Here is a 23,237-nt window from a genome sequence, read left to right on the forward strand (position 1 = left end):
GTCTGGCTGAGCTTATACAAAATATTAGTTTATCTGTCCTACTTTGGTTCATTCCATAAGCGAGACACATAGATCTGAAGGACAGGCAATATCTCCCATATAGAAAACAAGTCTATCTTTTATGCAGTCTCATTTCACAAGTTCTCCTATTTAAAACAACCACCACCACCACAAAAATCGACACAGTGGCAGGATACAAAGGAAGCATTTTTTTTTTTTTTTTTTTCCCAAAGGGGAGGAAGAGGCAAATGAAGGTACCGAACACAAGCAACTGTTCGGTCACTCTCCCGTGCGTGCACACGAGCAGGGGAAAAGCCAAATAATCTCTGGTGTCTCTGCTAGATTGTCTCCCTTCTCCCCACTGAAATCAGTTATACCGGCAAGGGGATAAAGGAAATTTAATTGTTTTCCTGCTGAGGCCTGCGGCAAATGGAAAAAGAACATGTCGGCTTTCTTCCTCCTTGGAGTCAGCTCTAAACCTGGGATGATTGGGGCGGCCTGGTGCCTGGTCTGGTTCCTTCTTGCTCCCAAGCCCCATCCCCTAAAGGCTGGAGGACCCGGGCCAGACAGAGCTGCTTCTCTGCTACAAAGTGAATCCTCCTCCTCCATAGCCTCTGCTTCTCATCCCGGGGGCCTAGGCAGCCACATGAGGCCATCCTTGTACATGACCAGCTCTGTTTAGCCTGGAAGATGAGGTCCTGGAGATGGGTCTCTGAACAAATCAGCCCTTATAAGGGCCATTATAACAGGGGCCCCTATGATGTGTTCCTTCCACAGTGATCTGTGAGTGACCAGCCATGTATTAGTGCTTTATTGGCCAGTATCTTTATCTTCTCAGCATTCCTAGAAGTATTCCATTGCTAGGCCTAAGGCCTGACTCATTCTCCTGCCATGTTCAGCCTCAAGCCACAGTGAAACGTGCATTTATTTATACAGCCAGCATATATACAAAGCATTAATATAGCCTCATGGGGTTTTTGTTCTTTTAGAGATAATCAAACAATTTGTTTTTAATCAAGAGACCCCTAGTTAATAGGGCTGTTGGTGACCGAGAGGCCAGGGAGAAATAAAGTGACAGACTAGGAAGAGCCACCAAGAGTCCAATTCAGCATGGGATGCTCAAAGCCAGGGCCAAGAATTTAGGCTAACCCTCCCCCTTCTCTAGTGGCCCACCAGTTCCATAATGAATCAATGCTTAACGAAGAACAAAGTGCTGAACAAGGTTTGCTGGAACTGTCTAAAACTAAATGAAGCTAAGGCACGGTTAGGAAGAAGTGTTTTCTGTGATGTGTGTGTGCTGGGATGCCAGGAGGCTACATGAGAGACCGCTTTGTTAGTTTTATGGCTCCCCCCCATTCTGGCTTCCTCCTTTGTACACCCACTGCACTTACATTGATGATACTTCAGTACTGTAAGTTCCTTAAAGGCCTTATTTGTCTTGGTATCAGCAGCATCTAGCTCAATCCCTGGCAGAGCTGGCATTCAACAAATACCTACTGAGTAAGTGGATGAAGTGACGCTTGTGGTAATCAGCCACTGTATTCATTTTTTATTGCTGTGTAATAAGTTACCTTCAAATTAAGGCCTTAAAACAATGAACATTATTATCTAGTAGTTTCTTTGGGTCAGGAATTTGGGAGTTGGATGGCTCTGGTTCTGGGCCTCTCACAAGGATGCAATGAACCTATCAAGTGGTGCTTGATTTGGGCTGGAAGATACACTTTCAAGGTCACTGGCATGGCTGTTGGCTGGAGGCCTCAGTGGCTTGTCATGAGGGCTTCTACATTGGGCTGCTCACAACATGGCAGTTGGCTTCCCCCAGAGTAAGTGGTCCAGAAAGAAAGAGATTGCAGGTAGCCGCACTGCCTTTTATGAACTAACTGTCTCCCTTATTCTACCCAGCAGAAGCAAGTCACCAAGTCTAGCACATATTGAAAAGTTGGGGATTACACAGGACTGTGAACATCAGGATTGAGGGCCATCCTGGAGACTGGTTACCACCGCTAGATTCTCAGATAACACATTAAAGCAACACTGACTGAGTTCCCTCTATGTAGCTAATCCTGCATTGGGTGCCAGGGACACAATGTTGGTGGAAACCAAAGTAGAAGGTTCCGCACTCACCGAGTTTACAATCCAGCAGGGAAGCTGGGCGCTCAACAACCAGAGCATCAGAGCTGGGGGTGGAATGCAGAACCCAGAGCACTCGGAGCTTAAGATACTTAAACTCAGAGCCATAGGCTTTTTTTTTTTCTTTTAAGATTTTTATTTATTTATTCATGAGAGACAGAGAAAGAGAGAGGCAGAGACACAGGCAGAGGGAGAAGCAGGCTCCATGCAGGAAGCCCGATGCAGGACTCGATCCCAGGACTCCAGGATCATGCCCTGGGCCGAAGGCAAGCACTCAACTGCTGAGCCACCCAGGCATCCTGAGCCATTGACTGTTAGATAGAATGTCATAATACGTGCTATTATCAAGCACTAGCCATCATTTTTGGCTCTTCCCCAAATAATTATATACTGTCCTGAAAACACACTGCTCTATTGTGATGGTGAGCCCTTTTAGGTACTGGGCAAGAATCAGAGGTGGTGTATCAGCTTCCTTTCTCCAATGAACTTTGGGCCAGGAGGGCAAAGACTTTCTTGACTGCCTGCCACTTCCATTCTTCAGAGAGAAAACCAAGTTATATACAGGTGGAGATGGAAACTCTGCTTTCTGAGCCCTGGAGATACCCTTCCAATCACTAGATACTAGAAGACCGAATTATGCCCATAGGTGATTTGAACCAAACTACACCAAAACAAAAACCTTCCTGTGTAGTTTATTGGTTGTTCTGTATTCTTCTCATTTTTTAAAATAAAGTAATAGGAGATATAAGTTTTTCTGTTTCTGTTTTTCTTGTTTTGTTCTGTTTTTTAATCCCAAGAATCGACCCCTTTCTTCCTAGGGGATCTTTATTGAATTGCAACACACTCGATATTATTAAGAATTCTGATCAGAGGTAAACATGCAAAACACTCAGCCAAGGGGATTAGGACTCTTTGTTAGTGTTTACGTTATCTGTTTTTAATTCCTATATATCCTTTCTTTATCTCAGTGTTTCAACACTAATTGCAAAACAGCCCTCACTAACAGTAATGAGTCCCTGGACCTTTGCAGACCTCCAGACAGAGCTCAGTGTGTAGATAAGGCCTCCCCTTAACAAGGCTCAGTATCTGGATCAAGGTCTTTTACTGCTTTTCCACTTTCTTTTGCTCATCTGGCCTTCCAGAGGCTAAACCAGCTCACTAAATCATGGAGTTCAGGGTGATATCTTAGTCAGCTGAGAGTCTAAACTCAACCAAATCTATTGAAATGGATATGCTTGCTGTTCCCGGCTTTCAAGATACTTCCTTACTTCAAATGGAGCAAGACTGAGCATCGGTATGTAAGAGCACCAATTCCACCTAGTTCTGAGAACAGGGCTTCATCAAAACTGGGCCCTGTCCCCCGGTTAATCTCAGTTTGCTGGTTTGAACTGACTAACGCTAAGTTAAGCTTGTTCTATATGATTTCAAGCATCAAGCACAGCTCCATTCTCCATCTTTTCCTTCCCTGAACGTTCATGCTGCATTTGCGGGTAATGCTGTCTGGGTTCTGCCTGCGTGGGAATCCTAGCCAAAGTGGTCAAAGAAAGAATGAGCTCTTCTATCAGTGGGGTTGGTTCAACTGACACTTATTTTATTTAGCAAGAGAGAAGCTACATTCTGTCTCTTCCTTCCTTTATCTCCCTTTTCCACTCAGCCATTTCTAAGATTACAAATATCTTTTACTCTTTTTTCATTGCCAGCTCACCTACACATTGAAATGGTACCTAGTTCATCTTCCTGTCTTGTCTCTTCCTGTATACTCCTTCCAGAGACTTAATTCAGAGACTGTTGCTAAGCAACGATACATCAGAGCAGCCACTCACCAATCACTAATTGTCCTCAGCACTTTAGCCTTACAAATCTGGACAGCCTGCAACAATGGCAAGGAGTTGCTGTGGCCAAAAACACACCCAGAGGTTTCTTAGCGCGGTGAGGACAGAGGCACCAGTGACCAGGTGCTACCATCACGGCTGTAACAAAGCCTCCCAGCCCCATACCTACCGAATTGCACCATTATAAGCCTACCAGCCTGGCGCACGGCTCTCTGGTCCTGCTCGGGAAATAAACCGGAGGTACGGTTGGAAATTTCTGAACGCACACACTGGCACAAATGTGCACACCGGCATTTCGCACACATTTGCCTTCCTCCCCGCTGGCCACCCCATTTCTTGAGTTTCTAGTTGAATTGAGGATCTATTAGTAATCAAATTTCAGCCCTCGATTTTATGGTGAGTGTAATGGAGTTAATTTCTCTAATGCTAGCAGTTCATGGAAAAGGTCTCTTGTGGCAGAGCAGGCCTGGGATCCGCAGCAGCTGTCAGAGATGCCGCTAAGGAATTCCTTATTAGCTAAGATGCAACCAGGCAGAAAACTCATTACACAGTGCTAAATATACTTAATCACATCTATTAGAGAAAAATGAACTTGATAATTACAACAAATAACTAAACTGCAGAAAGTGTTCAAGGGAAAAAAAAAAAACCAACAACCCACACCAGGATCTAAGGATACAGGGAACGTGAGCTGCGCAAGAGTCAAGGCAAACTAGGGATGTGTGTGGCTTTGTGCGGAAGGAGAGACCAGTCTCCAGGTAGGTGGAGCTGATTTAAGTCGCCTACGAAAATGACAGATTTACATTTCAAAAGTGCCCTTGTTTATTTAGTATATGTAAAATTTTAATTAGAAAGGAATCCTCGGAGGGTAAATGCTTTGTTTGTAGACTGGTTCTCAGTGAGGGTGGGGGGGCATGCTGTAAGGGAGCCCACAGTAAACACTCAGTTTGACAAATAGAGATCTGTAATAGCTCCGTTACACATACGGCTTCCCTGGAGCCTGACAGACGTTGAGAGCCAAATTTGTCTTTTTCTCTATCTCAGGTTTGAAGTCCCTGAGTTGGGGCGAGGGGGACCTTTACCATCCCCGTCCGTCCGAGGAATGCACAGAAGGAGCCCCACAGTGAATGCTGCCTATCAAGTTTTCTGGTGCCTGACCTTGCTCAGGAAAAGTCACTACTGACAGAGGTGGCTCAGGGCAGCTCCGCTGCTGCCGGTAGCTAGCGAGGCTGTGGAACCCAGTTAACTCTGAGCCGAGCCCCAGCAGGAGATGATCTTTGGAAACCAGGAGAAGGGGAAACCTGATCTCAGTTGGCCATGAGGAGAGATATCAGACTTCTGGGAGACAGAAATGGAGGGTGGACAGAGATAAGCATCCGAATACAGGCTGAAAGACAGGAGATGCCATCCTATCATAGAGTTAAGGGGAGCCCCAGGAAGGTGTGACAAGCGAGGGCCAAAGCGGGCCAAGCCTGGAGGGGTCCTGAGTCGCTGGCAACTTCTTCTCTGCAGAGAGGAAAGATGGGCATGGTTTTTAAGCATAGAAGTATCAGGATGGTTTCATGTCCTGATGCTTCATGTCCCTCATGTCTGCTGAGGAAAAAATACGCTGCCGTTACTTCTGAGCACTGATGATGGCAGCAGGAGGCCCCCTGCCCCCTGGATTCCAAACACCCCGGGCAAAGCAAATGTCAAGCCTGTACAGTCACACAAATGATTGAGAAGCCCTTTCCTCTTATTCATACTTTAAAGGGGATAAAAACAGAAGCACTAAAATGTGGTCTCCCCAAAACACTCAAGTGTCCTAGTCAAAGAGGTCTACTTCCCTGTCTTACTCTTTTGGTGGGATGGTCTTTGGCATACGCGAGGGACATTCTTGTTTTGTCACCAACTCATTCTGTGTAACCTCAGTTTCCCACCAGGACTAAGCCCAGAGTCTCCTTCTCAGACTAAGCCCAGAAGCTTCTAGTGCAGTCCACTCTAGCCCTGGCAATACTACCATCAAGGCAAAGGAGCCCCTTTGCTGGGAACACCGGGATAGGGTCCTTGCTTCTCCCCATGGGAAGCACAGAGCCTCCAGAGCCACTGGCAGCCATCCTGTGACCCAGAGAGGAGAGTGTGATGGTGGGACCAACGTGAAGGAAGTATAAAACCAGCACAGGAGCAAAAGAACACAGGTCACAGCCACCTCATTTGAACCCAAGATGGAACTGTACTAACACCAGATATTCTTGTCCTTTTCAAACTCATGAGCCAATAAATCAGCTTCCTCACTACTTTCCCCCATATCCCAGCCTGGTTCTTTCCCCCATCTTCAGCTGAAGGAATCCTAACTGATGGAGCATTAAATGTCCCCTATTGACCAGGATGCTTCACAGGGACTCAACCTGTCCCCGAAGGGACATGTGAATTAAGAGGAAAGCCCCGACCCAGGTGACTGCTGATGGTGCCTAGCGCCTGCAATCCCGCAGCCCGGCTGCCCCAGGAACGGGCATTTCCGAACCTGGGCCATGGCACGGCCATCACGGGGCACTGGCGCTGAGAGCTGCTGGGTCCAGAGATCAGAGGATGCGGGTGTATCAGCCCAAACCAGCCATCCAGCTGTACTGCGTTTCATCACATATCAATTTTTACTGAAAAGAAAACCATACAAATTTAATCAGCTCTTCATATGGAAATATTTAACTTTTTCCCCTGGAGTTGTTTGATATTATTGTTTTAAGAGTCGGGATTAAAAAAAAAGTCAAGATGTGTGATAGTGGTGGACACAGAAAAGCATCCATTTCTGGCAAGAATGCAAGTCTCATTTCCAGTAGACTCAAGTCTTAAATGCTCTGGCGTCTCCGTCAATTGCCTGCCTCAATGAAGGACATATTACATGCCCATAACCATGAAGTATAAGACAGGAATGATCCATCCTGCGCAGTCCTCACCCACAGTCAGGGCGGAACGCTATTATCAGTGAGAATAATATGATCTCAGAGAAGCTGCTGTTGCCCACAGGTTTAGGGAGTGTTCTGTTTTGGCATCCAAATCTCTGAGGCTTCCACTTTGCTCTTCTGCCCTTCAAAGATGTTATCAAACAGCCCTGTTCCGGAGCTTTTAATCTCTGAAAAGCTATAATGTAGAACTCTCTTACATATACACCTATTAAAGAACTATGTTCTCTCTCAGTAGTCATAAAGTGTAAAACACCTCTTAAAAGAGACTTCCTTTGTTTCCCAGCCAAGGGCACATGAGACGAAAAGAGGCTGCCTTTTAAATATAATTTTAAAACACTGTATTAAATAAAATGAAGTATTGATATACAAAGTGATTTAAAAATGAGGGCTGCTTTTGCGATCATGGGCGTTGTTAAGTGCAAAAATGATGTAAGCTGTCGGCCAAAGCCAAGAATTTTCCATCTCAGAAATGGGTCATCAGAAACCTGGTGGGGGCAGGGGTGGTGGTGAGGAAAACAGAGTGCATTGTCACCAACTACACTGGGAAGACCTGTCAGCTTGAGTGAGGGTGGGTGCCTTAGTGAGGAGGGCAGGGCAACACACATCGCTGGTTGCCATTCATGAGAAGGGCACATCCAACCCCAGCCAGGACAAATGTCTGAACTGTCCTGGACTGCCCCAAACCACAGTGCCAAATCCTTATAGACTTCTAACCCTGAGTTACTTGTAAAGCAATAATGTGTATTGGCTGTGCCGCCATTAGACACCATATGCAACCAGATGAATTTTCTCAAGAGCTACGTCACCTTATGGGGAGGGGTTAGGACTATGTCTATTTACTCAATGCATGGTATCTGCCAGGCAGGCAGGGTTAATCTGGCAGGCTCCTGAAGACCTCTTCTGGCCTTCACTGTGTTAGCAACACTTACCCTTCCCCTCCAAGGAGGAGAAATGGTGGAAACTGTTAGCAATTCAGATGATTATAAGCCTGTTTCCCAGAGGAAGGTTTGCTGGAACCCAAAGCACAGACAACTTGATGTTGACGTTATGGATAATGCTTTTTTTGAGAGGAAAAAGAAATCCCATTTCTATTATGCAATCAGGAAACTGAAGATGTCTATCTCCAGATAACCAACTGGTTGTGGTACAATTTCAGTTGGAAACCTTCACAGAGAATGTTTTCCTACTGTCGGTTCTGGTGTTTCTGTCACTTCACATTGACTTTTTTTGCTTTCTGTAGCAAATAAATCAGAAAGTTAATAGTTCTGTTGATTTGTTGGCGCTTTCTTACCCCCCTCCTAAAAAAATAAAGAAAAGAAAAGAATAGCTTTAAAGGGGGAAAAACTGATCCCAGCGTGTTAACAACTCCATCGCGGTTTCAGGCTGTGGTCATGCCAACTGTCTAGTAAAAAGAGAAATTCCACTGTAGCAGAAGTAATAAAATCTTCTTTTAAAGCACAAATACCATGCGAGGAGGAAACGTAAACCCTTGCTTTGGGATGAGGAGGGGGGGGGGGTGGCGTGGTATGAAGTAAAATATGGACTGGAACTCAGGAGATTTGCGGTGACCACACTGCTCTGGATAATCTTTCACCAAAAGCAGCTGTTTCCATGATCCCAGAATGTTCTTTCTCTTAATCCATCACCTAAAGAATTTTAGAAAGATGTAAGCTATTATCTAAGGCCATCTTCATTGTTATTCATAAGGCGAAATATTTATCGTCCACTGTTTTTTCAAAGAAGCTCTTCTCTGAGATGGAGTCAGAAGATTCTCTTCAGCAGAGCAACACGCTCATGGCAAGCTGATTGTGGGAGGCAGGTCGATAGGGGGGCAAACTTCTGTTCATATTCATATTTGCTGATATGCTGTTAGCCATCCCCCAACCAGAGAGCTGGGCATTTAACATCTGAGTCCTCTCGCTGGATTTCTAGGTCTCATAATTGACAAATAATTGACTTTCCTTAAAATCAGGGTCAAAGCTCCCCAAATTACCACCCTTGGTGATGAACACACTGGGCCAACTGTTCCCCAGGCAGCACGGAGGAATCCTGTCTGCCCCACAGGCCCCCACTTGGTTGCTCCAACAAAAGGCAGCAGTTGAATGTGGAGAAAAAGTCAAGTGAAAAGAGCGAGGATCCTGTGACATGAGGCATTCACCGGCCAGATTGTTTTCACACAATCACTCAATATCTCTGATGATGGCCAGACTTGGAAGGGGGATCCATTTGCCAGGTATCGCTCCGACGCTGAGAGCCAGCAGGCTGGAGGCAGAAGGCAGAGCCAAATTCCTGTTCCCCAATTCAGGCTCTCCATTAAACCCCCCACATCCTTGAGGCACAGCAGAACCCTGGGAAAACGCGGGCGGACCCACAGGGGCAGGGCCCCCCAGCAAGCAGGGTCTCTCTCAGATCCTACAGCACCTCCCACCCCCCAGGGGCCCTCCCTCTTCCCCCTTCCTAAAATGCTGCCTCAGGGGAAGGAGGGGCAGCAACTGGGGAGGTAAAATGCAGCAGCAGCCCCAGCCAGCACCTTAACACTTTAATGAATTAAATTGCAAAGACACAAAGAATTGTATTTCATTTCGTCTGGCTTTACCTCCAGCCCTCCCACTGCACGGGCTGAGGGGCTGTATGTAAACAGTATCATTCCCCCCCCTCCCCAGCACACTTTGGATTTAATTGTATTCCTAATTGAAAATGAAAATTAATTTGCTTTTGATCAATTCCAGGTGGCAGATCCGCCTGAAATGGTAGCCGAGCATTTTCCCTCCTTCTCTCTGGGTGACCACACGCACGTGCCCATAAACACCAGCGGGCGTTACTGGTGTAAACAGGCCCCAGTTTCTTCTCACAAGAGGTTCCCCCCCCACCCCCGGCCCCGCTCCCGCCCCGGGTGTCCCTCTTCCCCTTGCTGATTGGCACCGTTCAATTTTTAATAAAAGATTTACCAAAGTGACGACGCTTGTGGAAATGGGCCGCTGACAGACTGGGCCGGAATGAAGCTGTGGAGTTACAGATGTCGAACAATGGGGGCTTACATCGGGATGGACGCGGGGATCACAAATATCCCGGCATCTGGTTTCTTTATCTAAGTACCTTTCTTACGGTTTGGATCTTAATTTTTTACAGTTGACAGCAGTGTTATTTGAGCCAGTCAGTGGCATCTGGCTGCTGGAGGGGGAAAAAAAAAGAAAGAAAGAAAGAAAGAGAGAGAGAGAGAGGGAGAAAAAAAAAAAATCTCCATGCACTTTAATTAATTGTGGAGAAATTACATGGTCCTCCAACCGTGTAGTTTGTCATCAGTGCACATTACAGATTTATATTAGATGTTTCTCCACAGTGTCAGGAATAATTAAAAGGGGGTAGGAAATGATGCCAACCAGCAATGCTTTACATCAGTGGTGAAAGTTTTATATTTATTACAGCCAAACAATTTTAGAAGAAGATGTCAACTCAGAGGCTTGACTGTGCATGGAATACATATCAGGCTGGGGGGAAGCCAATGCCGCTGGAATAATGAGAGAGGGCTAACGTTTAATCTATCAGGCCGACTGGAATTGCTATGGCGTGCCACAGTTATTAATGGTGCGGCATCCCCTTTCCTCATAAAAACATTCGCCCAAAACAATAAGTAACATATGCCTTTTTCTTTTTCCTGAAATGATCTCCATCCGATTGTTCTTTCTGATCCGAATAAGAACAGAAGTGCCAACTGTATGCAAGCCACTTGTTTTGCTCCATTAATTCGTTTTACACTTCTATGGCTTGGGCAGCACTGGTGGAGCTATGTAGTCAAGAGGTATCAAGAGGACTCTTGCTTTCATTGAGCACGTGATTACAGACAGCATCCCTGCCGGGCCCTTCATGGAGGCCACCATGCCCTGACAACAGCCAACACGAGAGGTGACCGCCATCCTGTACCCGTCAGCCGAGAAACTCCAATGTTAGTCATTCCTGGTACCAACGAACAAACCTGGAACTCATTCCTTTATCTTTTCCAGAGGTCAGAGCCAAGGACTACATTTGGAAACCAAAGGTCACAAAAAAGCAGATAAATGTCAAAGGGAACGGTCATCTAGAGGACATCAGTCTTCTGAGTCCGCCTTGCAAGAAACCAGATTTCCTTTTGTATCACCAGCACATCGGGCAGCGCATTTCAGGGGGATTATTAGATGCCCTCCACCTTCATCTTGCGTCAGCAAGAGAGTTGGTGCATGTGATAATCCCCTAATATGCCATGCCTGTCACTTCCTATTTATTAGCTCCTGGCCCTGGATATTTTCATAATTTCCGTTGAGCCGGCATGGCCCAAGAAGTGGAGACGTCCTGGGAGTCACGATCTCAGGACAGCCTTACCTTTGACCCCATGGACTCAGAGGAGACCAGGGCACCAAAGTGGTTCTCTCCTGGGGGTCTGTGGTCTGCATAGCAGGAATCCTCCTCCCTCAGACCTTCATGAGATATGGGAAAAGGCAACAGAAGCTTTTCATAGCAACACAGGTCTCAGAGAAATGCCAGGGGGTGTCCTAGGAAAATTCGCTTCAGGTTTTAGCAGGATTTTTCTACCATAAAGTAATAATACCCTCGATTATGTTAAACACTTTAATGATGACAATATCCTCAAATTACAGTGCTTTAAAATTTTTAAAGTGTTTTTGTGAATATTACTTCATTTTACTAATACTTGTGTAACTCAACGTAGAGGTATAAAAAGGAGAATAATCGTAGCACTTTTCTTCTTTAGAACTAAATAAAACATGCACCTCAGGCACATTTTCCCTTCACAGATGGCTTAGAACAGTCGGTGCTCAGTTTTCCAAATTATTCTCTATAGTTCAAATATAATCTAAACGCCTTTCTATGGCTCTACTTTCCTTCTGACTATTCCAACTACCTCTACTCCTCCTTGAAAGCTTTTCCACGTGCTTCCCGTTCGTCCAAGGGGTCATTCCCACCTCGGGGACTTTGCACTTGCTGTTCCCATTGTCTGGAACGCTAACTCCATGTCTGCATGGGGCTATCTCCCTCATGTATTTCAGATCTCAGCTTAAATGTCACCTCTCAGAGATGCCTTCCTTGAAATCTCTAATCACTACTCACACTTCTGCCCATTTCTTTTTTTTTTTTAAGATTTATTATTTATTCATAAGAGACACACAGAAAGAGTGAGAGGCAGAGACACAGGCAGAGGGAGAAGCAGGCTCCATGCAGGGAGCCCGATGCGGGACTTGATCCCGGGGTCTCCAGGATCACACCCTGGGCTGAAGGCGGCGCCAAACCGCTGAGCCACCAGGGCTGTCCTCTGCCCCATTTCTTAATTCACTTTCTGAAGTGATCTCCTTTATGTATTTATTTAACAGGGGTCCCCTGCATTGGAATGTAAGCTCCTAGAGAACTTGCAAATACTACAACTTCAGAGTAGATTTCTCTGTGTGCTTAGACGTATCTACAACTAGTTTCAAATAATCGAGTCAAATTTTTCTTTAATTCAGTAGAAAGTCTTTAATCTGGTTAGTGTAGTTGACATTTTTACCACATAAATGATTTTTCTTCATCCCGTTCAGATTTCAAAGCCACTGATGGAACCTCTCCTTTGGAGTGAACCTAAGGAAATTAACCAAATTTGAAGAGATGCTGTTGACTCATAGCTATTTTTATTGGAAAGAAAAGAATTATTAATAAAAGGTCAAGCCACCATATTTCCTGTCCCTAACGGGATTATTTTAAGGTCAATTATTTCACTGTTTGTATTAAAGTGGTTTGCTCGCTAGGTGTGAACTCTGCTTTGAACTGAGGTTTGCCCGGGGTTCCACCAAATGCCTGCTAAACACAGCTGCAGAGAGGAGAACCTATGTACAACTGTGGCCAAGGCTAAGAATTGCTGGCTCCCAACACTCTGGTATTGAACAGCCAGTGCCCATGGCAATCCTGCACAGTGGGGCTGGCCAGGGCCAGGAGAAAGGAAGTTTAAATGAGACCAGGCAGATGTGAATTCTATATAGAAAACAAAGTCCTACAGGAAGTGAGAGGCCTACGAGGTGATCGAAATCTCTGGAGAGGTTACCATTAGGATAAATCCTTGCTGATTTCACAGAAGTGAAAACGCTACCTACCTCCACCCCTGTGTTTCGGGCCCAATCTCAGCCCGGTTTTCTTCCTTCTCCTCCACCCCTCTGTCAGCTGGGAAACAAAGGAGTCCCACTTTTGGAGAAGCAGAGGTGCCTTTGGGGTTGCTCCTGACAATGTGTCCTCCTCACCAAATTCCCTAAACTTCAGTTACCTTCATTAAGCCACAACGGCACCGTGCTGTGTTCCATGCTGTACAAGAAGCTGAAGAGAGCAGGTTCCTGGGGTTGGGGAGCTAATGGTTTAAAGGCGCCTGACAGGTATGGCACATGCCATGTCAGCTCGGCTCAGATCCCTTCCCTCTGCTTCTCATCGTCCTTGAAAAACCAGCCTGCTCTTTTCAAGTAAAAGGAGCAGTGCAAGCAGTAGGCCTGCCTTTCCGAGGTGAGCCCTCCTGCTCTCACAAGCTCTGCTGGCTACTCCTGGCCCTGACCGCAGTGAGGGCATATTAGAACTCCGACAGTGTCGAAGAAACTGGATTTTCTTCCCTGGTTTTGTGGTCACAAGTATAGACAGTGAATTTGGGGGATGAGGGGCTTGTGAGTGGGAAAGGCACCTTCTAGGTTGAGCACCACCTTGGTGCAGCTGGTATAGCCGCAGAAAGAACTTTGCTGAGAGTCATCTAGCTTGTTTTAACCAAGTTGTGCCTCTAAGACCTGAAATGTTCTAGGCTTCCAGCACCCATCCTGAAGCCCTCTGGGGTCAAGTCATATGACATGACGTTTTTCCTAACTCCTAGAGAGTGATTCCATTTGTGCTTGAGAACATCTTATCCTCTGACTGCCTCTGAGAGTCCTCTTCCTGGGGCCAAGCATCTGCTTAGAACCTGACTGAATATAGCTGTGGCCATAGCTATGAGGATTTCATATTCAGTGTGTCTATTACTGGAATAGAAGTTTCAGGTGTGCCTTACATTCCATGAGCAAAAATATTGGGCATACAAGTTCAGGTAGCTCTAAGATGAGGAGAAGTAGAGTGGGATATATTTTTATTAAATATGCTCCCTAAAACTCTAAAAATAATTTAATGGCAATATTAAGGAAATTTAAAGTTACACATAATACCACTGGTCTAACAAACCTGCTTAACATCTACACGCCTATATAATTTTTACTATTTTTTAATCTATGGGCTATTTGACCATGATTTTGCTGTTTTTGTGTGATGGTACATTAGAAATACTTGCCCACACATTTCTAGGTTGTCTTCATAAACATTGCCTGTGTTTTTCTCAAGCCAAAGAGTATATAAAACTTAAAGCCATCTATTAAATGAGGGACTATAAATATAAATCCCTTGTTACTCAAAAACTTCTAGGCAATAGCAAAAAATAACACGTGAAATGCGCACGAGCTGTGATATGGTGGAGCAAAGCTGAAGAAGGGATGCATTAGGAGCCCTGATCTAAAAGCCTGAGCATGGGATGCTGTGAACTAGCTTCAGGACCTCTGGAAAATGAATCACTTTCAGTTCGTCTTAGTTTCCTCAACGAGACACAGAGGGTAGGGTTGGGTGAACTTTAAGATCCTTTCCTGCTCTAAAACTTTATGTTCGTTCCTTAAAGCAGCTTTATTCTGAGGAATGTGAAGAAGAACCGCAGGTACCTTAACTTCCTCCTTAAAGGAGTGGTCCAGTAAAAGAATACAGGCTTGTGTCCCTCGTCACCCTCTTTTGGGAACGGAGCTCTCCAACACACATGGCTTCAGTGGGAGGTTCCTGGAGCCCTGTTTGTTCGGTGGGACCTCACCCCCTATATGGAGGTGAGCGCCCCAGAAGTGGTAGCTGTTTTTCAGCCATGTGGACCTAAGATACAGGAGAAGTTGGTGTGCTGAAGGATGAGAGCAAGCACAAATTTAAGGAGATGCAGAAGTCAAGGACAGATGACCTCTCCATCTGTTCCTAAGATCAAGTTTGAGATTTCCTGTATCCATGACAGAGTCCTACCAAAATAATTGTGTCCCTTATTTTGCTGGTGTATCTCATATAACAAAGTAACTCATAGTTAACAGCTTTCATTAAGTGTCCTCTGCGCTACATGTCTAGATCTCTTGGTAATTTTAAAAGAAAGTAAGCAGGGACCCCTGGGTGGCTCAGTGGTTGAGCCTTTGGCTCAGGGCGTGGCCCTGGGGTCCTGGGATCCAGTCCCATATCAGGCTTCCTGCATGGAGCCTGCTTCTCTCTCTGCCTGTGTCTCTGCCTCTCTCTCTCTCTCTGTGTGTGTGTCTCTCATGAATAAATAAATAAAATCTTAAAAAAAAAAAAAAAAAGCAAACAGTATAGGTGGTTCTATCTACAGAAGAGGAACCGTGGCAGTGAGCTCGTAAAAACCCAAAAAACACAGAAATCCACATACTCTAGCACAAAGACTGTTAACTATTTCTGATCCTCTAGCTTCACTGGTGCTTTACAGTGTGGGAAACCATGAGCAGGAGCTAGAGATCCCCAAACTTCAGTGTTTGCATAAATGAACTCATTTCCGAATGAACCTGGAGTTCTGGGCAAAGAAGAAGAAAAAAAAAAAAAGAAAAAAAGGTTCACCATTTTGAATTTTGACCCCCCCGGATCCTCTCAACTTCTTGTGCTCTCAATGCTATGGCCTTGCATTCCCAAACCCCAAGAAATGTGGACTGATCTTTTGCTGTTTTCCCTCAGTCCAGCCCTAATGAATGCCCTCTTATGCACGCAGAGATGTTAACAGAGATAGGCGAGATGGAGGCTAGGAATAGAGTCCAGCCAAAATGTTTAAAACATTAAAGCACTACATATTAGATTAGGACTAATCTGGTAAACTCAGAATACCTTGAAATAGGGGAGACACATGAAAACATGAGCCTTTTTTTTTTGTGCTTTGCCTTAATCCACCTACCTATCGGAAGGTCTAATCTATCAGGTTTTTAAACCATATACCAGAGATATTTCCTTCACTCCTCGGGGGGAAAAAGACAAGAAGGAATTGGTTCCATATGAAACAATGTGATTTCGATTACATTTCTAAATTAAAGCTTTGCAGCCCCTGGATGTGATAATTGTGTTTGTTCATTACACCATCTTTACCACCACCGCCAAGAAAAATCCCAACCTCAAAAACAAACAATTAGGAAGGGAAAGAAACATATTCAGCATATACCCAGCACCCAGGAATCTATGTACAATTGAGGTTTGATTTACAGAGGAAGGAAGGGATGGGAAGATTTAAAAGCCCCTGACAATTCCAGTTATTTAACTTAAAAGCACAAACCCAAAGAATGTTCTCGGGTTTGTGTGCATCAAAACTTTCCCAAGGTTTCCCATAAGCGGTAGCAAGCTGCTTTGTCAAAGCGCTCAAAAAGCCCTTGCGACACACTGGGGTAATAATCTACAATTAAGTGTTCTCCAGTGGGCCTCAGCATGACAAACCATAATGGCTCCAAAGAAGCCCTTAAAACCTACCATGTCAATGAGCTCCCCCAAGCACGGGAATTTAGAGCTATGGATTAGACCTCTTAACCCTTCTCCTCCCCTCAAAATATCTTAAAGACCCTTTTCTCCCAGGGGAAGAGTCATTCTAGCCAGTGTCTAGTTAAGAGGTCTTTGTGAAGTCACATTTAGACCTAGTTACAGGACGTCTAATGAAGACTCTGCATTCAGCTGAGACCTCCCCTCATGTTGCCATAAGCCTGATTGAGGGGCCAGAACCATAGTGACCCCGCCAAAATGAAGCAGCAGCCTCTTAGGGGTCTCGTTTTGTTTCTGAATGTGAATGGCTCTGTGGTCTTGGAAACGACATCTGGTTTTTTTGATGCTTTAATTTTTATAGCTATAATGGCACCTTATCTTCCAGGTTTGTTTAAGGAATACCTTAACATAAAAGTAGAGGATTTCGCCAAAGAATGTGTCTTGTTTTCGATTGAAAGTAACAAAACTGACGAAATCAGATCCTGTTCAGTTAGTAAGGCCCTTCATGCTGAATATCAGTCACTGTGAGAGATGTGTGCCTTCTTTCAAACTGCAAGGAAAAATCTGGAATCAACTCTGTATTTTCTAAACTCAGTGGTTACAGTAATACAAAAAATGATATTGAAGTGGATGATCCCAATCTCTACACGTTTGAAATGGTGATCATATACCATTATTTTGGAAGGGATTTTCTTTTCCAATTATGTGTTGCTGATGCCTCCATGTGCTTCATTCCCAAATCACACCCTGCTGTTGGGGGCTGAGACCCTAATATACATGGTGCAGACACCAGCTTATTATTACAAATTCATTCAAGCCCATTCATGTGCAAATGGGAAATTTGACAGTACAATTATGAAGGACAACACTAGAAGAATTAAAGAAATTTTAGTGGCTTGGGGATCCCTGGGTGGCGCAGCGGTTTGGCGCCTGCCTTTGGCCCAGGGCGCGATCCTGGAGACCTGGGATCGAATCCCACATCGGGCTTCCGGTGCATGGAGCCTGCTTCTCCCTCTGCCTATGTCTCTGCCTCTCTCTCTTTCTCCCTCTGTGACTATCATAAATAAATAAAAATTTAAAAAAAAATTTAAAAAAAAAAAGAAATTTTAGTGGCTTGAAAGCATTAATGACTCTTTTCAAGATCCTACAACTACTAGAGCACCTCTTTTACCTAGTCTTATGTTCACACCATCCTGTTGGTTTCAAAAGCTCAGAACATTACCCACCTATGGTTAAACAAGTTCCAGGGCACAGGACTGTACACAGCCTTGGGGAAAGTTTTTGGATAAGGACTGGTATAGAATTGGAAAGGATTATTTCCTAATAAAAGCTTCTCCCTTCCACTACATTCAGGCCAGCAGGCCACATTGAGATGGCAAAGTAAGGTACCTTTTTTTTTTTTTTTTGGCAAAAAATTTCCATCACTCTTTTTTTTTTTTTTTTTATATAGTAAGGGAATTCTTTTCATTTTAGAATCATAAAAAGCTCTTAAACTCTGGTTTTAGATGGAAAAGCAACTAGCTCTTTTATTAGGAAAATACTGTTGAGAGTAGCTTTATTTCCTTGTTAGAAAAACATCTGCCTTCCAAGAGACAGGGAAGTCAATGTTCATCATAAAGCCTATTTAAAAAGGTGAATGCAAGATTTCACATATATCCTTCAGTAATAGGGGAAATGATTAACATCTTTAATTTTTTATTTTCAGATTCGTAACTGGTTTCAAAATTTGGCAAGCATGGTTATGCCCTCACAAAGTGGCAGTGGGTCCTGGCAGCGCCCTTTTATACCTTCTCAGCTCTGAAGTGATACTGAGGTAGCTATGATGTGGGCAGGGTGACACAGTATTGCACACATCACAAGTCAGACTCTCCAAGAGCTGTGAGGACTTTAAAGGTGATTCATCTAGGGGCGTTTGGGTGGCACCGTCGGTTGAGCATCTGACTCTTGGTTTTGGCTCAGGTTGTGGTCTCGGGCTCGTGAGATCAAGCCCCGAGACAGGGTCCACACTCAGTGCAGAGTCTGCTTGGGTTTCTCTCTCGCTCTACCTCTCCCCCACTAAAATAAAACAATAAATCTTTAAAGGCCATTCACCTATTACAAAGTCACATTGCTCAGGGTTCGCAGGACTCAGGTGTGTCTGACCAACAGGAGACTTTTCCAATTCTCTGGAATGGGATGAGTACACATTCTATAAAGACAGTTTTATACAAGGACAGCTGAATGTACTCAACTCAACCTCTGCCCAGGTCTAGATGTTGAGATCTGGGCAATGGGCTTGGCAAAAAGTCGAGGGGTTTTTTGCTTCAGTTTCCCTCACACTTCACACTTGAGGGTGTTGCCCTGAGATTTCCCAGCTCCACAGCCTCACCTTCATTTCTCTGTTAGGTATAAAGCGGCCAATTCTTCAAAGATTATATAGGCTTAGTCACATCACTGAAGAAAAGCACTAGTTCTCGGAAGACAATAGTATCTCTGTGAGCAGGTGAAAAAAAAGTCAGTCTGCAATTGACAGGCCACTGGCAGTTTGTCAGTTTCTGAAAACCAAGGTGATGTAAAAGTCTTTTAACCTAAATAAAACGAAGGAGAAATCTGGCTGTCTATTGGTGAGGGCATGAACTAGCCCTTAACTACAAGCCCTGTAAGAAGAAAGTCAAGGTGATTACTAACCCACTATAAAATTGCAGAATCCCTAAAATATTTGGAAATCTTTTTTCTTTCAATTACTGGCTTTGTACTTTAGGTATGATTATATCTGAGGCCACTGAGTTGACACAAAGATCAAACAATCCCTCCCAGGATAACTCTGTGATTTTCACAGCCAGGAAGATGTCAAAGCCGTGCTTCTTGCTTTGCATCTCAGGTCTCCCCCAGAGCTACACATGGGGCTGGATCCTTAAAACTTCCCCTCTACTTCCACTAGTGGTGGAGCACACCCTCATTCCCACCAAACGGCCATTTACTTCCAAGTTTTAAATCGGAGTACCACCCTTGACTCTTTCCTCCTCATCCCCATAACCAATTGGTTATGAGGTTCTCTTACATTGGAGGTCCTCTGAAATTCATACGTTCTCTTCTGTTATCACTGCTGTGCCTGAATGCATGCCCACATCACGTCATTTCAGGAACACGACTTCTCTTTAAATACAACCCTTTAAATGAGAACCCAAATCTATGCCCGTCCTGCCCCCAAACTATTCTTCCCTAAAGTATCTCTGGCATCATGTCACTTCTCAGCTTTGGAAACCCTTGAAGGCTTCTCAGAATTCTCTTAGTACTCCCCACATATTTGGTCTAAGTTTCTTGAACATTCTGTTTCAGTCAGAAAGTCTAACACATGGAACCTGGTTTATACTATCTTATTCTGACCCTCATAATAAATTCTATCTAATTGAAAAGACCTCTTCCTATACAGCTGTCTATATCTTACCCTACCTGAAATTTCTCTTTTCCCTTAAATCTTACATATGTAGATTGAAATGAACTTACATTTGAATTTGGAACTGATTAATGAAATTACCACCTACCCTGGGTCTGTGAGGTGCACTGGCATTTTCTCAGAAGTCCATGAATTTTATGAGAACTTTTCAATTTTATGCCTTTATTTCAATAATAATCTAAAATAATTGCTTTACCAGTTACATAGACCAGATTTTTCTTTTGCACTGCCATTTCAAAATTGAAAAGCATTTTTTTTACAGAATACTTCAGTTCAGAATTCACAACTGGTGTCTATGAGCCCCTACATGAAGAACATTTTCCTTCTACAAGACATCTGTCAATGACAAGACAATCACATGTAGCCACGTGACCTCTCTTCCCCAGTGTTGTCTCAAACTGTAATTTAGATTCTTTATTGGAGTTTTTACTTTTCAGGTATTGAATGTTTCATCTTCACATACAGATAGTGAATTCTCTAGGAACAGGAATTATGTCTGAGACTACTCTGGATTCCTGATGCATAAAGCAAGTGATTGGTCAAAAGTGGTTACACTGGTTTTGACTATGAGGGCCTGACCTGATCCACATTGGGTGGTGGGGAGTGACAATGAAGACAGAGTTCCACTAGATATCCAACCGAAAATTATGCAAAGGTAGCACTGAAATTGTTCAAATGTCCCTTATCCTCACTAGAGTGGCATCAACTTGAAGGCCTTTCCCATAACGTCACAGAGCTCTGAAATAATGCTTTTCAAACAACAAGAGTTTTTATTATTATTTTCTTCCAATAAGACAATAAAAACTGAGCCTGCTTACTAGTATTAGTACTAAAATGGAAACATTTCTTTCTCATAACTGGTAAAGAGGTACTGGAATAAAAAAGCGTATTGAATTCGATCTAAATGTTGCTGGCAATTCCTTGATCTATGTTAATTTCATGCTAGTGTAGATAGAATTTTAGAAGTAGAATTCTAGAACATTCATCTCCTGTATGAACAGAGTGCTCCTGTATCATTCTAGACTGCATTAGTAGCAAAATGAAGGCAGAGGGAGATGCCAAGGAGGCAGGATTAGAAGGAGCAGAGAACCTCAGAATGGGATCTCACCACCTGAGAACTGGGAAAGGACTGGAAAATCACTTGACCACTATCCACGTACAGTGCTTATTTGATGACCTCAAGTGTTTCCTCATGCAAGTGTGCAGAGCTGACTTATATGGATTTGCAACATTTACTTTAATACATTAGTTAAGAACTGGGGCAGCAGTTGACAGCAGAAACCAGCACAAATGAAGCCATGGATTAATTTCCTAGAAGAAAGAATCTTCTTTAACTGGTGCCTTTTCCCTTGTCTTCCTCAGAGACAGGAATGGACGGGAGCAACTAGGAAGCAAGATGGCTGACGGGATGTGAGCTACTCCTGTGGGACGGTGAATGACATTCCTGTCTTCACCACAAGAGACCTGTGGAGTTTCACGGAGAGCCAAAAACTCACGGCTGGAAATCATACGGATTTTACAAACCTGTGACAGATAAATACATAAGCAAATACAGACACATTTTGTCATGTACAAGCTCATTCCAGAGAATGTGCTGGAATTATGCAGGAAAGTAGAAGGGGAGTTATGGGGAGAGATGATGAGCTATTTGCAAAGTAACTCATATGCCTCATGTGTTGACTTGAGAAAAAAAGAAAAAGAGGCTGGGAAGGAAGCTTTAGAAGGAGAAGATAAAGCTAGGGCAAAACGAGCAGCTTTTCTTCATCTGTGAACCATTCTTTGTTCAGGGGCTACTGCATGTTCGGCATGAAAGTTAATTAACACACAGCGCACTACTGCCTGGAATGCCTTACATAATTACACCTGTAGGCTAATTAGGTAACTCTCTGCTGTCCCTTGTCTGAATCGCCCAAGCTACAAATCTCTCAAAGTGTGGCAAGCATTCATTTAGTAAGGATTGTGACACGCCTGTGAAATCGAAAAGTTGTCACTTCCAACACGTTAGACACACTAACAGCCGAAGTGAGTTTCCCTATATGCTTTTCTCGCAGAAATGGAAATCTTGAGAGAAGTAGCATCTTCCTGCACTCCTCTGGCTTTTCGTCTGGTGTGGTCCACAGATGCCACAACAGCATGCCACGTAGAGCTGTATTTTGTAGATGACAGTGTCAGGCAATCACCCACTGAGGTATTTGTCTGTTACCTATTTAGTTTTAATAGGGTGAAATATTAATATTGATGAACTCTGAGTTGATGGAATTATAGGAAATTTAGATTTTTTTTTCCCCTTAGATTTGTCTGGAATTATCTAAGCTTTCTATAATGAGGAAATATCTTTATGCTAATATAAACCTGGGAGGAGAAGGAAAAGACTGGTTAAAGAGTCCTCCATAAAATAACCCTATCCCTAATTTTCTCACACTAATGTATTAGTGACTACCATGTAATATATATAGTGTAACTTATTATTTCAGAATTTTATCCAGATTTTGAGACATTATGTACAATGAAATATTCATCTACAACAAGAGCTTTCTTCCATTTATACAATCAAATTGAATAAATGCCTAAGCTATGCTGTAAATTCCCAAGAATGTGTAACTTTGTCAAATGGGGCATAGATTTTAGAGGCATACGACGTAATAAGAGTTGTAATCAATAACGTTTAATAATGTTATGTTTATTTTTTTTCTCTGACCACTATTTGCAAGTGACACCATAAATCACCCTTGAGATTGATCACTTGGAGTGGCACACCTTTGTTTACAGGTGAAAATGACAAAAGGAACACCATGTCCTCCAATCTGTTGATCATGTGGGCAGGAGGTTCACCAGAGATCTCTACCCAACCTGTTCTGCAAACTGGTGGGAGGGGAGGGAGGACTGGGGGGTAGTGAGAAACGGAATTTAATTGGTTGCAAGGCCTGCATCCACAGCTACCATCGGCGATGCTACCCAACCGGTGGGCCCAGCCAAAGGGATCAGAAACAGGTCTACCATTGCCAAGTTCACACTCTGCCTGCAGCGACTGTCAACTAATGATAGATTAGACAAATCTGATTGCTCTATCAAAACATTCATCTCAAATCTTGATTAGTAAGCCTATTGAATTATGATTAATTCACAAGGGTGCTGCTGACAGATAAGATACTTTATCTGACAATGTGTACTAGTTGCTTTGCCTGAAGCCAAAAAAAAAAAAAAAAAAAAAAAAGAAGAAGAAGAAGAAGAAGAAAGAAAGAAAAAGAAAAAAAGAAAGGGGGGGGGGAAACAAAGCAAAACACAAATGACCGAAGTTGCTGGTAAAATAAACAGTATCAAGTACAACACATTGAG

General features: G+C 43.7%; 1 protein-coding gene across 6 annotated transcripts in view; it reads right to left on the minus strand.

The window, feature by feature from the left end:
* Positions 1-23,237, minus strand: part of FTO (FTO alpha-ketoglutarate dependent dioxygenase) — a 428,434-nt gene that overhangs the window by 97,696 nt on the left and 307,501 nt on the right. For 2 of the 6 annotated variants that reach the window (XR_012031486.1, XM_072827052.1), the window contains one exon: positions 12,381-12,508. The exons of the other annotated variants lie outside the window; for them this stretch is intronic. Coding sequence is in view for 1 of the 2 variants with exons in the window: in XM_072827052.1 (XP_072683153.1) it covers positions 12,472-12,508 (37 nt within the window). In the remaining variant the exon portion in view is untranslated. Of the gene's footprint in view, positions 1-12,380; positions 12,509-23,237 lie in introns of those variants that run through there. 6 annotated transcript variants of the gene reach the window in all.

The sequence above is a fragment of the Canis lupus genome, chromosome 5 (assembly GCF_048164855.1).
Source record: "Canis lupus baileyi chromosome 5, mCanLup2.hap1, whole genome shotgun sequence".
Classification (NCBI taxonomy): domain Eukaryota; kingdom Metazoa; phylum Chordata; class Mammalia; order Carnivora; family Canidae; genus Canis; species Canis lupus.